The sequence below is a fragment of the Diabrotica virgifera genome, chromosome 4, assembly GCF_917563875.1.
Source record: "Diabrotica virgifera virgifera chromosome 4, PGI_DIABVI_V3a".
Classification (NCBI taxonomy): Eukaryota; Metazoa; Arthropoda; class Insecta; order Coleoptera; family Chrysomelidae; genus Diabrotica; species Diabrotica virgifera.
Genome location: NC_065446.1, coordinates 236793204 through 236812891, shown reverse-complemented (window position 1 = coordinate 236812891; position 19688 = coordinate 236793204). Strand labels below are relative to the sequence as shown.

General features: G+C 34.1%; 1 protein-coding gene across 1 annotated transcript; it reads right to left on the bottom strand.

The window, feature by feature from the left end:
- Positions 1 to 4292: 4292 nt before the first annotated feature.
- LOC114328906 (diphthine methyl ester synthase) lies at positions 4293 to 5245 on the bottom strand. Its single transcript, XM_028277886.2, has one exon. It carries the CDS (start codon positions 5137 to 5139, stop codon positions 4309 to 4311), a length of 831 nt encoding a protein of 276 aa, XP_028133687.1. The 5' UTR covers positions 5140 to 5245; the 3' UTR covers positions 4293 to 4308.
- Positions 5246 to 19688: the final 14443 nt, after the last annotated feature.

Here is a 19688-nt window from a genome sequence, read left to right as displayed (position 1 = left end):
AAAAAATATACAGGGTGGTTCTAAAGTTATGGCTTAGGAAAAAATGGGCAAAATCGATAAAACACCGTAACTCGGTTATTAAAGTCGGTAGGGCAAAAAATGTAGTATATCTAAAACCGTCTTGGTGACCTCTATTCACCATTAAAGTATTTCCGTTTCCCAATGAAACACCCTGTATAATGAATCAGTAAACCAAATACATAGTATTGAATCAATAGGTAGAAGTTTTTTTCTCAACAAAATTACACCCGCCTGGACTCCAACTAACATCATCATAATCATCAATCTGTATGTTTCCACTGCTAGACATAGGTCTCCCTCAACTGCTAATACACTTCAGGTTGTCAGTCCATCTGCTTGGTGGGCAGATGGACTGACAACTGAGCTTAGATACGTAATGTTTCTTGGAGGTCTTCGCCTCCACTCGACAATACGTTTTGTCAATCCGTTGTCTGATATCTAGTGACCCGTCCTGCCCAATTCCATTTTAGCAATGTGATTTTTACGATAGCATCCCTTATTTTTATTTTACGACGTATCTCTTCATTTGGGATTTGGTCTCTCAGAGAGACGCCCAACATCCGGCGCTCCACAGCCCCGTGAGTCACGTAAATATTGTTTACTACCTTTTTGTCAGTAACACACACCAACTAACAGACCATGACGATTCAATCTCATATGGTGATTTTGATGAAAACGTCTCTGAACCTGAATTGAAATACAGTTTATAACTCAGCTCATGGAGTATATATTACAAATTGATACATAGTCTTTCTTCAGCCAGGAAAAGATAATGATTGTATTTCCTCCTAAACAATGTAAAACAAAGCGGTTTTATCCTAATGAGAGCTAGAAAGAGTACTTCACCATATCATCATACCATAGCGCTACAACCCTGGGTGGGTCCTGGCTGACTGTACAACTTTCTTCCAATTTGTTCGGTCTTTTTCAATATTATTTGTTATTACTGAAGGCAAGATAACAGGCAAAAGATCCAGAAAAAAATCTCCAGTATAATGGTCGGACCAAATAAAGGACATGCCTGGTTACTCATTCTGTGAAGCAAAACAACACAGACAGGAGAGAGATAGTTGGACAGAAATAGTAAGACAAATTACATGACACCACTACATCCTGTTGCAGAGAAAACACAGAGTATTAGGATTATATTTTGACTACAATATTTGTTTTGTGCCCTTTTTAGATTGATCCATTTGGTACTTGTACCCAGCAACAGTTAAAATGAAAAGTGATTAAATAATCTGGAGAAAACTAAGACTATTCTAGTTGCTTCTTAGTACTAAAAAAATGGGTAATAAGCAATTTGGATTTCGAGATGGTCTAGGAACTAGAGAGGCACTGAAATGGAGATAGTCATACTAAAAAACTACCCATCAAACGTGGAGTACTACAGGGTTGTGTTTTGTGACCCAGTCTTTTTATTCTGTACTCTCAAGAAATCTTTAGGGAGGCTTTGGATGACAGACAAGAGGGAATAAGACTAGGCAGATGAGTAATCAACAATATCAAATACACTGACGATACAGCCGTTCCTGCAGAAAATTTACAAGAACTCCAGACATTAGTAAATATAGTCAGTGAAGCAAGTTATCAGAGAAGCCTTAAAATCAATATTTCAAAGACAAAGTGAATGACAGTTGCAAATATGAATATAGATCAAGGTCTGCTTTCTCTTAATGGAGAGCATATAGAATGGGTAAACCATTTTAAATACCTAGGCAGCTGGTTAAATGTAAATTGCGACTCTGATGAAGAGATAATAACCAGGATCAAAATATAACGTAATACTTTTATGACCTAGAAACCAGTTTTATGTAACAGAAACCTGTCGATGAATATTCGCAAGAAGGTCCTAAAATATTACGTGTAGTCTATCTTATTGTATGGTTGTGAGACATGGACGTTAAAAACCACAATGATAAATAAATTAGAAGCATTCGAATTGTGATGCTATCGACAAATCCTAAAGATAATGGGGGTTTCGCACACTTCCAATGAAGATGTTCTTTAAATGATGAATTCAGAATCTGCTCATAAACATCATAAGGAGGAGGAAAACAGAATACTTCTGCCATATAACTAGAGGACCTAATTACCATCTACTTCGCCTTTAATACAAGGAAAAGTGAAGGGAAAGAGATGGATTGGCCGAAAGAAACTTTCATTGCTGCATAATATTAGAGAATATTATGGTTCCAGAGTAGAAGAATTATTTCGCTCAGCTGTCAAAAGAGAAAGGTTTCAGGAACTTGTAAACGTGATGACAGTCAACATCTGAATTCAGACACGGCACCTTAAAGAAGAAGACTAAAAAAACTGGTGATAAAAATTAGGTGTTCAAGGAGTTACATGTGATTGTACTACACTCACCTTCACGAAAAACGGGCACCCCAAAAAATGGGTCATTTTTTCAACATGTTATAGCCTTATTCTTTAACAATATCGCTGTAATAATATTGTTCCTAGACAGGTAAATTTTCATTGTATTCCGGGTGTACCAATCAAACTGGTTTTTTTCTCAATTTTCACAACACCCTGTGGAATATTCTAGCCTGTATAAAATATTGAAATTAAAACCCAACTATAGCGCCAGGTTTTCTTAACAGTCTGTTTTTTTATTTATTCACTTATGTTGGATAATAAAAACGTTAGGGACTTTAACTTTAACAACTAGCCATGTTCTTTATCAATACTAGGTGTTTCTAAATAAGTGCGACAAACTTTAAGGGGTAATTCTGCATGAAAAAATAATGACCGTTAGCTTGATAAACCTATGTCCGCAAATGCTTTGTTTCCGAGATATGGTGTGGGGGCCTCTAAAAATCTACCCGATCTTAACAAAGCCCCGAGATTCAAAATTAAATAACAGACTTAGTACTTTTACTTTCTATAATCAGCTTCAATTAAAGAGCTTGCAAAATTATTAAATGGCGAAAAATAAACAGTGTATCTTTAAAATGGATAATTATAACACACCGCATATAATTAAAATGTTTGTATAATGTTTTACTGTAACCCGGAATGGTCAAACGTGCATTACAGTATCTCTTGTGAAAATATTAGGTTTTAAAGGTTCTTTTTTACCGGCAACGTGAGAACCACACACATCCAACCAATATCTCACTCATTAATATTCTGAATACAAAAAGTATTTCGCTATCTGGCCGAAATTCTCTTTTCCTGCACCAAGGTTAAATTCTTCCCAGCGATTCGAAGGTTTTTGCCGATTCAACGAAACAATGAACTGATTTGTATCTGACGTAATTATTATCAAAACAAACAGATAAGTGGAAGGAGGTTGCTGTGCCCATATTACAAAAATATTCACTACCCAGCGCTTTTAACGCTTCTCAATAAACTAACGGTTTTGCATACAGGTTGCACACAAAACAAGCAACAATTATAAAATGGCTCGAAGACACGGGATGTTGAATTTTTTCTTACAAACTAAAGATTTATTTATTGCTCTAAAACCTGTTGAGATATGCAAATGAAATTTGGTGGGTTTTAAGAGGTAGTTATTGAGCATTTTTTGACATACAATTAAAAAAATTATATTCACAATTGGTGTGCATGCGGGTAATATGATTGGGCAATATGACCCATATGCATGATGAATATAAAATTTTTAGTTGTATGTCAAAAAAATGCACAATAACTACCTCTTAAAACCCACCAAAGGGTTTATCAAGCAAACAGTCATTATTTTTTCATGCAGAATTACCCCTTTAAGTTTGTCGCACTTATTTAGAAACCCCTTGTATTGATAAAGAACATGGCTAGTTGTTACAAGTCCCTAACTTTTTTATTATCCAACATAAGCGAATAAATAAAAAAACAGAATGTTAAGAAAACCTGGGGCTATAATTTGGTTTTAATTTCAATATTTTATAAAGGCTAGACTGCTAGACTATTCCACAGAGTGTTGTGAAAATTGAGAAAAAACTCAGTTTGATTGGTACACCCGGTATACAATTAAAATTTACCTGTCTAACAACAATATCATTACAGTGATATTGTTAAAGAATAAGGCTATAATGTGTTGAAAAAATTACTTAAATCGGACAACAGGTTTAGGAGATACGAGACATTAAAAATGACCCATTTTTTGGGGTTCCCGTTTTTCGTGCCAGTGAGTGTAGAATTTGACAGTTGGAACCCATCATTGATTTTTTTATGACCAACCCAGGGATAATTAATTTATAACAAATCTAGATTACTATACCATTGTACAAACAGATGAGGATTTAGAAAATATTTAACAATACTCATATATGACACATATCTTTATTGTTCCTTTTTCATTTCAAATTGTACTAGATATTCCATTTCAACAGGATGTATAATAGGCCCTACAACAATTAAGGAATGTAAAGGTCCACCTAAATCTACAGTTGACATATTCTTTAAGCTACAAGTTACAATTTTCTGTGATTCTGACCCAACTCTAGCTAGTCCTACACATACATTTTTTTCACTTATACCAGGATCTTCACCCTGCTCTTTCCTCTTATCTATTATCTGCAGAAGTTGTAGCGCAGCTTCACTAACCATCATGAATTTGGGTGGCATATATACTTTCTTTTTCATCGTTAAACTCTCTAAAGTTGGTTCTTTTACCTTAATATCAAGTAAACAAAGTGTATGTAGTCTATTCTTAACATTGTTAACGATTTTATCAAAGAAACTATCAGGTTGCCATTGATCCGTCCAAAAAGGAATCGAAACTGTTTCACCAAAACTGTAGAGTTGTAGCCCACAACAACCTACGGCATTTAGTATAGATGCATTATGAACTACTTGAAATTTGATTCCTTTTTCCTTTGCCCGAAGAATAAAATCAGTATGGGTCGTAGCACCAAAGGGATCCCCCACAACTAGTAAAGCAACATCTTTTTCTTCAGCACCTGCCAATATGTCATCAGCTCCCAATTCAACTAAGTCTCTGTCGGCCACAATTAAGGGTCTTCCATAGAACTTTTCCAATTCTTCCTTACCACAAGTCAATATTGATGTATAGGCTTCTAAATACACTCTGTCACATTTTTTAACTATTTCTAGCCCCTTGACTGTTATATCTTTGGGATCTCCTAGACCTAAGCCAATTATATAAAACATTTTCAGCAATGATACGATATACGATTATTAAAATTATTACATTAAAAAGTTAAAAACATATGTTAAAAAAGATAACAACATAACCAATAATATTAATTAAGGTTAAGAAACATTGTATCTTCTTCTTTTTTTTATTTTATATTCCTTTTTTTGGATGACATAGACATTAGTCATTCAGCCAGTTGCAATAGATTCTCCAGTCAGACAAATAAGTGACGGATCTGCGAGGAGGGAAAATAGGGAAATTTCCCCCCTAACAAGGTCCAAAATTAAAGAAAAACATTGTTGAAACATAAGAGGTTTGTTCCAACACAACGAAAAACCGTCATGAAACGGTCACGAAACTGCGCAGTAAACAAAATAATGCTATCTGCGCGCAGTTTCGTGATCGTTTCATGCCCCACCCACTCTTCTATTGTTTCATGACGGTTTTCGTTGTGTTTGAACAAACCTATATAATTAGCCGGAATGAAACCATAGATATAATAATACGTAGATTAAGCAAGGTAGGAAAAATAGCGTAACGCCAGTAGTGGGTGCGTTCACCAGACCAGTGCGCTACGTCAGCGCTCTGAAACTGTTTAAGATTTTTCGGGTGAACGTCATGTCAATTTAGGCTAAACTTCAACGTGTTGACGAAGCGGTCGCCATTTTATTGAACGTAGTATTGAAAATGTTTATTTTAACAATGGTTTTAATTATAAAGTAATTGAAACTTAGGAGATACATAATTGTATATGCTCACGAAATTGTAAATCTGTGTATTAAGGAACAATATTTTCAACATAATTCATATTTACGTGATAATTATTGAAGATATTCTTCTTTAGCGGCGAATCGATTGAGGGTAAAATTGTACATGATCCGCGCGCCTGCGGACACTGACAGTATGTAGTTCATTGCTAATCTTTCAAGATAGGTATGTATGTATCTGTAACCGTGCAAATAAGTCATTAAAAGAATATATTAGTGGTTTTAGGAAATGTATTATTTATTATAATTCTTGTGTTTTTGGATTTGTGTTTCCCTGTAGTAAAATAATAGAATATTATGTAAGCATAACATTTTTACACTATATGTCGCCGTGTTGTGTAATTATATCCGAAACTTACATGTCTATTTCTAGGGCCTCGCTGGAGTAGTGGGAAATGCGTTAGCACTGAGATTGGAAGGTTGCGGGTTCAATTCCTGGGCGATTCATATTTTTTTTATTTTTAGGAATTTTCAACATAAAAGGTGATAAAGGGAAAAGTTAACTCAAAAGGGAATTTCTGTTCCAGTCCAAATTGTATAATATTAAAAAAATCAAAATATTTGAAAATAATTAAACATATCTTCTCAGATTTTGTAAACAGGAGGGAATTTTTTTATAAAAGTGGGAATTTTTAAGGTTGACGGAAAAAGCTTACTCGACGGTTGCAACACCAAAGCCGTGTGTTTTGGCCTTAGGGGATGGAAAATTTTTTTACCCTCTCGAAAAAATTTTCCATCCTCTAAGGTTTTGGCCATAGATAAGGGGGTGGTTTGGCATGTTTTGATTCTGGAATGGCCCGTATTGAACTAAATTCAAATTCCAACGATGTAATGGTAAATGGTAAAGTTATTTCAATTATGAAAACGAATTTTTAATAATAAACGTTAATACAATTAATGTTTAAACTTTTTTACCATACAACAATTTTGAAATGGAATTCGTCCAATACTACCTACATACATAAATTTTATTAATTATTCTAAAATATAACGAAGTTGATAATCTATAAGGCTAATATTATTCATACTTCCTATACATTATACATACATATTATTTTTAAGATATTTTAAAAGTATCTACTTATAAGTATGTGTCAAGAATGTGCTTATAAGTATGTGCTAAGAATATTCGATAAAGGTATATTCTCAGAATAGTATCTACTTATAAGTATGTGTTAAGAATGTACTTATAAGTATGTGCTAAGAATATTCGATAAAGGTATATTCTAAGAATAAACTTTTACGAATATTCCGAGTTACTACGTACACGAATGTACTCAGTATATTCTGTACGAGAATATACTTTAAAGTATATGCAAAGAACATGAAATTTAGAATGTTTTTTAAGGTACATGCTATGCTTGTACTACGCATATACTAAAAACAATATACTCCGAAGAATGTTGGTAGTATATGCTTAGAACATGATACGAACATCATTGTTATGTGGGCACTTGCTTCTCGCACATTCCTTTTAAGCAAGTCTTTAGGTGGTTGAGAATCAAAGTTAAGGTAGTTTTAATTTTAATGTTAATCTAACGTATCATATACGTGCATTCGTTATTTAACCCTCAGAAGGTGACGTGCAGTGACGCCTGACGCCTAGTTTGTCGCTTTATAAAGCTAGCAGTACCTAATAGTAGTAGTGTTCACGCCATGTTCACGTAGGTACCTATTTGATACGTTAGCTTAAACTCAAAATGAAAACTGCCATAACTTTGGTTATCGACAACCTAAAGGCTTTATTAAACGCTTAAAATTTATTTCTTATCTATTTTAATAATGTGTTGAGCTCTTATTGGCACGTTATTGGTCGAAATTTTGTTTGTCACCCTGTGTCACGTTACATTGGTATGGTCACGTATGGTAGTACTGCGTCTACAGCTGATTTTAAGGATTTTATAAAATTTATAAATTTTTAAATTCTTATAAATTTAACATTTTAATATTAACCAGAATTTTCATCTAAACTGTTTGAGGTTGATTATTTGTGTTTTTATTTCGTTTTGATATTTGAGCTAAAATATTTGCATTAGAATGATCTCAGTTTGATCCAAATTAGGAACTACTGTATTTGCCTCTATTAAAAAATTATGCAACATGAAATCCAAAGTTATAGTTTGAACTTTGCTAAATATATGGTTATTAGTAGAACACTAGTCCATATATTATTAAGTATCAATAAAATATTTATAAATAATACCTACAAAAGCACAAATAAATTCTTCAAGACATATGATCCCATTTCAACCGCCATTATGACATTTAGATGTTTTACCAGCAGGTTTTACGTTTTTGCATTTTGCGCAGAAATTGGCGCAGTTCTTGTACAAGAATCTGTGTCTGACACAAATTCTTGTGTATGACACTATCTTGTATCTGTGTATGACACTATGCATTTTTTTGACATATCAGAAACGATACAAGAAAATACATAGTGTCATACAGCCTTAAGGTTGACCTGTAGGGGAAAGTTGGATAAAACGGGATAGTCGGATAAAACGGGATACCTAGCCTAGAGACCCAACTAGTGGTGCTATCAATCGGACAACGACGAAAACTTGTTATCAGTCGTCATTTTAACATTCTCAGTTCGTTTTACCTCGATGCCACTATTTGATGAAAAGTTGTTGTGTTTAGAGTTGTTTGACTCTATTTTTTTAATACTTTGTACTTTTAAGTGCGTTGTTTTCTACATTATACTGCCTACCTATATAAAAATATAATTCCGGTGACTATTACATTTAATTAAGCAGTCATTAACGAATATTCTCATGTGAAGTCTACCTAATTTTACTTTCACATTTAGGCAGCAGCCATTTTTGTTTTGAAAAATGTCTGAGTTTGACAAAACGGGACACTTATGAGTTGGATAAAATGGGATACAGATTCTTATGTCCTGTTTTATCTACCTATTTATTTGTTGGCCTATTAATTTTTTAAATAGAGATATAAAGCGGTTTCTCATACCGCAGAGAAGAACAACATATTTTTATGTGACTTTTTTTCTGATATACGTACCTAATCCTAAATAAAAGGTCTTATTTCCCATTTTGCCATAAAACATAAAAAACGCCTATTTTTAAGTTTCTAACTACTGAAGATATTATTCTTTCAATAGTAAATTTTACTATACAGTTTAATGTCTACTTAATTTAGACATAAATTAAATTTTAGATAATTTTATACAAAACATTAAATATTATAAACCTATCCCGTTTTATCCAACCGTGGTTGGATAAAACGGGATGTGTAGGACTTTAATAAATATATTTTTTGCTATTTTCCAGTTATTAAAAATAGCTAAAGATATGTATTTTGTGTGCTGCAATAAATGTTATACCTATGGAAAATAATATTATGATAATTTCTTTAACATATTTTAAGTAGTAAAAGTAAACAAGAATGGTATCCCGTTTTGTCCAACTCGCCCCTACTGATCCGTTTAATGGATAAAAATTATTTGACATGTAAATTTTTAAATACGTATTTTTTCCAAATCTTCAAAACATTAAAAATGGTACATTTTTCATAAATGATACTAATCAGTGATTTTAGCTGCCGTGATGAAATGTAGCCTGCCCGCAATTGCTATTTTCTTGAGGAATCGTATTAACGCTCTATCGTATTACGGCTCTCTGGGCCAACTTAGCCGTAATCCATACAATATAGCAGCCACTTCGAAGCAAGTTAGTCCAGAAAGCCACTGCGCATCCGCTAGGAAAAATATTCCGATTCGGATTTTTTGCACAATCTTACTCAAAAAGGACCACTTTTAACAAATTTGCATGTTGCCAGGACCAAAAGTGGGTCAAAAATTTTTAAAAGGTTTTTTTTTTTGTTTTTTTCCTAAAATTATTTTTTTGCATGGAACAAAGTTTTTTTAGGATTTTTGGATCATTCCAAACAGAAAAGATATTTAGTGACTTTTCTCTAAAATTGATAGTTTTTGATATATAACCGATTAAAAATTGAAAAATTGCGAAATCGGCCATTTTTTACCCTCAAAAACTATGTGAAAAACTGAAAATTTGAATGTTGCCAAGGTAGGTAGATATTCTTTAAACATCGATTGATGAAATCCCGAAGAGTTTTTTGCAATACAATATTCAAAACTCGTTTGTTTTTTAATTGCTAATAAAGCGTGCGCGACACTATTTTCCACCGTTGCATGTGTATACAGTATGGTGCAAATGAAAGGAATAAATTCGTTATTTCGTAAACCGGCGACTTTAAAGAAAAATCCGGAAACAGGTCGATTTTTATTTTTAAGTTATGATATTGTGGCATATATGGTATACTAGTGACGTCATCCATCTGGGCGTGATGACGTAATCGATGATTTTTTTTAAATGAGAATAGGGGTCGTGTGCTAGCTCATTTGAAAGGTTCTTCAATTCTCTATTCAGTAATATAAACATTTACATAATTACTTATACAGGGTGTCCAAAAAAAGATTTTAATTAAATTATTTGAAAAAAAAGAAGAATGTATGTAATTTATGTAATTCTAAATACATTTTACTGTTACCCGAAAACTAAAAAATGTTTATTTCACAACTAAACATTGCTTTTCGATTAAATTCAATGTTCAAGCCAGCTTTCGCCAGCCACCTGCCTCTTGGAAGTTTGAACATTTAATTTAAGCGAAAAGCAATGTTTATTTGTGAAATAAACTTTATTTTCTGATTTGTGAAAGCAGTAAATTGTATTTTGAATTAAATAAATTACATGCATCCTTCTTTTTTGTCAAATAATTTAATTTAATAAAATTTTTTTTACACCCTGTATAAATAATTATGTAAATGTTTATATTTCTGAATAGAGAATTGAAGAACCTTTCAAATGAGCTGGCGTACGACCCCTATTCTCATTTAAAAAATCATCGATTACGTCATCAGGCCCAGATGGATGACGTCACTAGTATACCATATATGCCACAATCTCATAACTTAAAAATAAAAATCGACCTGTTTCGGGATTTTTCCTTAAAGTCGCCGGTTTACGAAATAACGAATTCATTCCTTTCATTTGCACCATAATGTATACACATGCAACGGTGGAAAATAGTGTCGCGCACACTTGGTTAGCAATTAAAAACAAAGGAGTTTTGAATATTGTATTGCAAAAAACTCTTCGGGATTTCATCAATCGATGTTTAAAGAATATCTACCTACCTTGGCAACATTCAAATTTTCTGTTTTTCACATAGTTTTTGAGGGTTAAAAATGTCGGTTTTGGCAATTTTTCAATTTTTATTCGCTTATATGTCAAAAACTACCAACTTTAGAGAAAAGTCAATGAAGATTTTTTCTGTTTGGAATGATCCAAAAAATCTAAAAAAACTTTGTTCCATGCAAAAAAAAATAATTTTAGGAAAAAAACAAAAAAAAAAACGTTTAAAAAATTTTTGACCCACTTTTGGTCCTGGTAACATGCAAATTTGTTAAAAGGAGTCCTTTTTGAATAAGATTGTGCAAAAAATCCGAATCGGAATATTTTTCCTAGCGGATGCGCAGTGGCTTTCTGGACTAAGTGTGATTCGCGCGGCCTGTAAGCAAAATAAGCTTCAATCGTATATGATTCGCGCGGCGTTCAACGTGTTGTTCAACTCTACAAACCGTATATTTTCTACAAACATTTTATACTATAATTTTTTCGATATTCTGCTGTATTTTGCCAAATCTTCAAAACATTAAAAATGGTAAATTCTCGATTAATAATATTAATCCTTAATTTTTCTATGAACTGTAGACTCTCTGCAATTGCTTTTCTCTCGAGGAATCATATAAAAACTCCAAAAGCGTATATTTTCTGCAAATAATTTTATACCATAATTTTTTCATGGACTAGGTATACTAAAATTTGTTAAAAATCCGCGGGCTTCCCCTAAAAAAGTGACCGAAAAGTAAAAATATTGCTGATAATATTATACAATAATATATATTTAAAACAATTCTCGACTACTCTTAAATTCTCAATAATTTGTTGAGCCTTTGTAAAGATGGAATATTTAAATTACTAAATCACAGAAGTGAAAAATGTATACCGAAATACTTAATATCATTTTAATATAAAGAATAAGTAGAATCTCATCTCATTTTATGCGCCACGTTTTATTCGCCATCTTCCCGTTTCCTAATATTCACAAAGTCGTGATGAAATACATTTCCATTATTTATATTCCGTTTGTCATAAAATTTCTGGTTCCATTAACCCGTGATATATGGGAATCCATTACCTCTATTTTTTATTTTTGTTTCTTACACCCATCACTAGAGCAACAGGTTGCGATAATAAAATTAAAACAGTAGCACACTGGCCCGATGTGACATTTAATGTTGTAAATAAAACAAGCAATTGGACTTTCCTAGGTTTTCTCCCAAAGTAATTGAAAGTAGAATTGGAAATCGATATTTGAACCCTTCGTGTAACTTTGCGTCGATTGATATACGATTTGACTAATTTCACATTTTTGCCGAACTTCCGGTCATAACTTTTAACCAGAAATTACATCCAAACCGGAACTACATACAGCTAGACTTTTCAATACGCAATGTACTATTTTTGCGACTATAATGTGACACTACCGACTATTACACATTTTTAATCGAAAGTCATAAAAACCTGATGTCTTGCTAATGCTCGTCGAGTAATATATGGCTTGTACCAGTTCGGCGACTTTAACTGTTCAATCTCAAATTAATCCCTTAATTTGTAATCTCACATTTTTTCTTAACTTCCTAAACTTTTATAGTTTCACCGTGTATAATTGAAACATTGGGAAACATCGAGTAATATTTTAATAATTAGAGTCCATTCAACCTGCAAACTTAATAAATTGCCAAATAATATATTTTCCAATTGAACTTTATAAGTTTTGCAATAGCTTCGTTTAAACTGTAGTTGCAATATTTCAACATACAAAGTCCGTAGTTCGGTTGTCATGCAACTTATTGATGAATTGTATATTTTGACGAGATTATAAATTAACCAAAGGGACTATTTTGGGTTGCAGTCTAATTGAAATAGTTACCTCGTTAACAAGTGCGTAAGTCGTTGTTAGAAGTTACGCCGAGAGTAATTATTATCAGTAGCTGTCATTAAAGGCAGTCTATCATAGAAAGTTACCTGAACAACATCTTAGTGTAATTATACGTAGCTGTCAATAAAACCATATTTTTTACTCCACACTCAAACATTTATTTACCATCGTCGATCGAGAAGAAGCGGACAAAGGGGCATTACAAAACAATTCGATCCTGAGATCTACGTCGAATTGTCCATTGGTCCTTCGAGCCGGATCTGAACCAGCGACCTATGGATAACTACAATTTTGTACGCCAGATATAAGAATTATACTGCAAATATATTTAAAAAATTTAATTTTTGACCTTGTTTATCTCTCTAACCTATCACTGGAATGTGCTTTACAATTGGTTTTAGTTTCGTTATAATCGGCGTTCTGGGAAGATCGTAATTTACAGTTTATTATTTGTTGTTTCCGGTGGTGGACAACATACGCCACGATTATAGTAATATAAGTATGTAGTAATATAAGTACATTTTTCAATTGTTTCTTAGTTATTATGGCACAAAATATACTTTTCTTTATAAACAATATTTTTTTCATGTAAAAAATCACATTTCAAAAAAATTTTTTTTAGTATTTTTATTTATCATGGAATCAGATTCCAGTTCTAAATCCAAATTGATTTACTGAGAAGAAACTCCAAGTATTCACTGATGCCGAATAAGGTTTATAACAAACAACTAAGCGCATTAAAAAAAATAAACAAATCCGCCGGTTTTAAGAGTATTTTCTTGTGGCGTATAAAGTACGCCACGCGTGTAGTTATGTTATAACTTGATGCGCGGGTAGTTAAAGGTTAAAGAGGTACCTAACATCAGTTGCAACCCTGCAACCGGAATTCCGAGGTTAAATTTCTCACATTTAAAACTGTGATAACATACACAGAATGAATAATTACTCCGTTATTTAAATGTATGTTCAACATATAGTATAGGGTATTATGGGCCATTCCACGAACATACGCCTGTTTTGGATTACTTCGACAACGAATATTTTACTGTGCAACATAAGAAGTACGAAAGTAAATGGCGCTAATAATTATTCTAATAAACAACAATGTAATTTGAAATTTACTTTCGTTCTTCTTATTTTGCATAGTAAAATATTAGTTGTCGAAATAATCCAAAACAGGCGTATGTTCGTGGAATAGGGATAGTAAACCTCAGAAGGTTAGTGTGACGATATTCGATATACTAATAATAAACTTAGGACCGAGGGAATTAATTAATTAGGAGTCACATTTATTTTTCAACGCGAAATAAATGCATAATGATGGAGGTATCTAACTCAACGCATCAGATCGTAGGATAAGGATTGCGTTCAGAACACGTAGTTGTTGGGTAGGAGAGGGATTTATTCGATTTCGCTCAACTCACAAAATCGACGGGCTTCGGAAAGCTTCGGAATACATTCAGCGCACCTATTCCGATAATTAGTTATTCTCCGTTCAACACACATAATGAAATTAATAATGGATTCCTGTTCGGTCTTTTATACTCTCAGAATCGGTATAAGAACATGTTTTGTTGAATACAGAGGCGTACTCTAGACCTAGACGATAAGAGACGATTATCATTACAATACAATCCTTGAGGTATAGGCTCTCACTCAACGCCTCATTCCTATGAGGAATATTCGCGGCTCTCACTCAACGTCGGAGGTATATTCGCGGACAGATAGACAGGCATGAAACCGGAATATATATTTGTTTTCGTCTTGCTAAGGCGCTTCGATTAATATATAGCTTGTACTGTTTCGGCGACTTTAAAATAGTAATTCAGGTTGCAACTCTAAAACCGGAAGTCCGAGGTCAAATTTTTCACCTCTAATACCATTTTTCGGTTATAAACTCTTCTTCGACACCTCATTTGGCCTTCTATCTGTTTTAATAATGAAGGAGTTATATTCGCGGACAGACAGACGGATGGAGGGACAGGCATGCAACCGGAAGTATATATTTGTTCTCGTCTTGCTAATGCGCGTCGAATAATATACAGGGTGTTTGGTAAAGAATGGGCCATAGCTTAACCTTAGATTCCTGAGCTTAAAATATGTCGATTTAAGTTAACTTACCTTAGTACAAAAGTTGATAATAACCTAAATACAGGGTGTCAAAGTTAAACTTTTATTTTATCTATTTTTGAATATATCCTGACAGGCTTGGGACAACAACACGAAATTTGGTAAGTGGTGCTGGTATTGTACAATCTACTAAATTAAGTTAAACAAACGTATCTGGCTACTACAGAGGCGTACGACGGGGGAACGTGAATGGCTGACCCTTCCCAAATTCTACGCCACTGGCGAAATTGCTATTTTAGTGCAATTTTTTGATTCTCCAATAATTTCTATGTAAAAAAACAGACTTATCATTCGTAACGATAAAGCCATTAGTTTTCGAGATATTTGAAGCTAAAAACGAAGGAGCATAATACATTAATCAAAATAAGTGTGTCTTTTAACTCTTTACTCAAAATATGGGCCTCGACAAACATCAGCAGAAGAACAAAGCTACGATTATTTGAAACTAATGTAACGTCTGTCCTGGTATATGGAGCAGAAACATGGGAACACCATAAACAATTCTTTCAGAAAATACAATACTTCATTAACAGGTGCCTACGTATTATACTAAGAATATTTTGGCCAAACAAAATCACTAATGACGAATTGTGGAGAAAAACAAATGAAGAGAAGATAGAACATACAATAAAAACGGAAATGGAAGTGGATAGGACACACCTTACTTAAACCAGCAACAAATATTGCTAGACAAGCTCTACATTACAATGCTTAAGGCAAAAAAGAAAGGGTAGACCACTTATAAGTGGAAAAGAACAATAGAGAAAGAACTCAAAGAAAATAATTTAACATAGAACGATGCAAAAAAGATAGCAAAAAACAGAAGGGAATGGAGAAAACTAGTAAACAAAATTGGACGGAACTCAACAGATGATGCGTGGGACTAGCAACTTCACCATGATACCTTATGCTACTTGAAACACCGCAACAAGGTGCCCTTTGCTAAACTTGGAGATGTATGATTATGATGATGATATTTATATAAAAAACTCAGCCAATAGGTAGTCCCAAGGATTCTGCATTCCGACCTATAGAGATTTTCTCTTTCTCTAGATAGATGTCGCTAACGCGTCCGTACGCTATAATATTTTAAAATTTTGCTTAGTGGGACAGCCAGAATTAGTTCGCTTCGGGATACACCACAGGAGGCTCTGAATACTCTGAAAAGAAAAACTTAGGTCAGCCGAGTGGTCGAGAGGATGAACCGAACGATGGGTAAACACTTGTCCAAAGTTGTATCTGAACATCAGCGAGATTGGGACCAACACATTCATATTCCTGATGGCCTACCGCTCGGCCGTGAATGAAACTACAGGTCAGACACCAACCTGCGTGATGTTGGGTCGTGAAGTTCGTTTGCCCTGCTACCTAGAGTTTGGCTGCAGACCTTCCGAGGAACATGTTGTAGGCGAAGAATACGTCGACCGCCTGAAGTTACGAATGAACAACATTCATGAACTTGCCCCACAACATATCCAGATAGCCAGTGATAGAATGAAAGATCAATATGATTCTCGATGCAAGAATGAAAGCTTTGAAGTAAATGATCTTGTTTGGCTTTATACTCCACAACGTCGTTGAGGCTTGTGTCCTAAACTGCAAAGACAATGGGAAGGTCCGTATGAAGTTAAAAAGAAAATAAATGACGTAATATAAAGAATTAAGAAGTTACCAAACGGTAAACCAAAAGTTATTCACATAAATCGTTTTGCACCATATGCTGGCTTAAATGAAACAGAAGAAGCCCGAGTCCTCCAACAGGAGGTGAAAGATGCATCGCAGCCAAGTTTTAAGGAATTTATGTCAAATTACGCAGAGAGAAAGAGTGCTAGATTCGGCGTGACAACAGATGTTCAGCAAGATCTGTTTAGTGTTCTAGAAGACGTCTCTCTAGCCCACTGTGTTGCCCAAGACCTTGAGATGACTAAAGGAATCTCGTCAGAAAGTATTCAACAGAAAGTTCGGCCGCCTGGACGAGTTAAGAACTCAGCAGCCTAATATTGGAAGAGTACTGCGATTGGAAGATGGTCCTCGATCTTTGCTGTATATGGTGACCAGGAAGTCTTATGCGCACACGCAAAGCTACGAGAACATGGCGTGCTCTAACTAATTTGAAGAAAATCGTGTGTAATTATGACATCAAAAATTTGGCTTTACCAAAAATAGGCCATGCAGTAGAAAATCTGGATTGGAAGATTCTGAGAATCATGCTTGAAATGATCTTCAGAGAAACCGGCGTACGAATTACTGTGTGTTGCATTAACCCAAAGATCTCGTATCATTCAAAGACAGTAGACTGTTACTTCTTCTTGAAGGGTGTATGCAGAGCTGGAGAGTCGTGTAGATTCCGCCATCTTGGGCCTCTTAAGAGGGGAGCTGTGTAACAAAAGAGAACTCTTGACCGACCCCCGTATAACGGTACACAACTCAGAATGACGCTATCGAATGTTCGAGGAAGCGGAGGAGGGTTAAAGTGTGTTCGAGAACTACCTGTAGGCGTCACGACCTGATAGTTAGAGATGAGCGTGGAATTGTTCCAGAATAACGGCTGAGGTACAAATAGGAACTGATTTTGTAAATAAGTTTAGTTTAAGCTAGAGTTTGTAAAAGAAAACTTGTATAAATAATTAATAAAGACGTATATAAATACGAAACGCTCGTATTATTACAGTATGTTTTTCAGTTATTTTTTCACATAAAAGTAAATTACATTTTAACAAGCCAACCGAATGTGTGTCTGTGTGCAATTAATTTGAAAGCAAGTACGCCGCTGAACCCAGGTACACAATCACAGCTGGATATAAAACCAAGATGAAAGACTTGATTAATAAGAACAATTTTTCACGGAAGCAGCAGGCGGAAACGAAGGAAATCCGCATCGTGCATTAGACATGATTTTAATCAAATTTAACTTTGATTACGATGGTTTATGTTATACATTATCTAACATACGGGAATATTTCAATCCGGTTTAAATTTATTTTCGAGGGGGATTGTAAAACACGGAAGTTGTTAAAAATAATGGGGAGTTTTATTTTTTAATGGCATAGTAGAATCTAATTTTAGTATAAAATAATAAACTTCTCGTCAAAAGTTAGGGATATAGAAAATTATGCTCATTTTCAATTTCCGTTAATTTTTTTATTATTTTAGATTTTTCTTTAGTATTTACACATTTGTGCAAAGGTTTACTCCAACTTCTTTTTTGTACTTATACAGGGTGGAAGAAAAGAAATGTTTTTCTTATGTTAAGTTTGAGACACCCTGTAGGGAGGACGGGGTACATATGTGAGTATACATCAGAATCGTATTGTAGTCTTATGTTTTGTGAAAATTTTGATTTTTGAATGTCGCTGATATCTTAAGAAACAAATCAAATAGACGGTTTTGTAGTTTAACATGTGTTTTAACCGAAACAAAAATCTAAGACACCTTGTAGGGAATAAAAGACACAAGGGTGAGTATACATCGATATTATGTTGTAGTCTGCTATTTTGCAAATATATAGGTATTTTTTAAATTTCTCTGTTATCTTTAATAACAAAGAAACTAGACGGTTTTACTCTATAATATATGTTTTAACCGACGACATGCGATATGTGAGGAGGCCTACGTGTCATACCATTAAGATGAAATTGTTTTCTACATATAGTGCGAAAGGGACAGAGTGTTTAAAGAAAAAAATCTAAAAGAGACTAAGTTTTCACTCTAATGGCATATAAAACAACATAATGCTATTCTACATCCCACCAGAATGAAAACAATGGGAACCTTCTCTGGTTACACCTCCGAGGCTTCTACAATTTGCAAGCCATACGGATGCTGAGACTAAGGAACATGAGGGAATTCTATAATTTACAATTCACGTCCCATCTGACGTGAATGGTTACCTTCATACTCCAATCAGAGTAAATGTAAATCAAAAATGAATAACCATTTTCAATTTCGTTGCAAAACGAAAATACAGCCGAACCATATTCTAGTCCAATCAGAGAGTGCAGCAAGCACCTCTACCGGTTTCGAAACTTATTAGTCTCTCATTAGGAGGCACATAATATGCTGCTCTCTCTGATCCAACCAAATCAAACCCCAGCGTGCAGTCCCGGATTGCAACGAACGAAATGGCATAGATGCCCTAGCGGCAACTGCTAGCAAAAAGAATAAGTTTTCACTCTAATGGCATATAACACAATTAGTGATGTGAGTTGTAAAATTACATAACTTACGTTACATAAATTACACGTAACTTACGGTAATATTACATGATACCCGTAACTTAATGTAATTTATGTAATTTTTGGAATTTACGTAATTTATGAAATTTAACGTAACTTATGATAAATTTACATAAATTACCGTAATTTATGTAATTACTGGTAAAATTACATATATTATGGCAACTTATGCGCGCGCAATTGTCGTAAGTGCGGTGCGCCGGTGCCGGCGCGCGCGAACCAGTGGGTGCTATTACGCTCGTCGCTCGTTAGTCGTTCCTTAGTCTGAGTCAGGCAGGTTATGTTTACATTTCTGTTATTGTATGTGTAATGTGTATGTATAAGTTAGTTTTCGACTGTTCTTTCTCTATTCATTCACGCAGCGTTGGTTACTTTACATTTATTTAT

Bases quoted from the DNA above. Each gene is read 5' to 3' on its own strand.
- LOC114328906 (XM_028277886.2), bottom strand. From the start codon at position 5,139: ATGTTTTATATAATTGGCTTAGGTCTAGGAGATCCCAAAGATATAACA.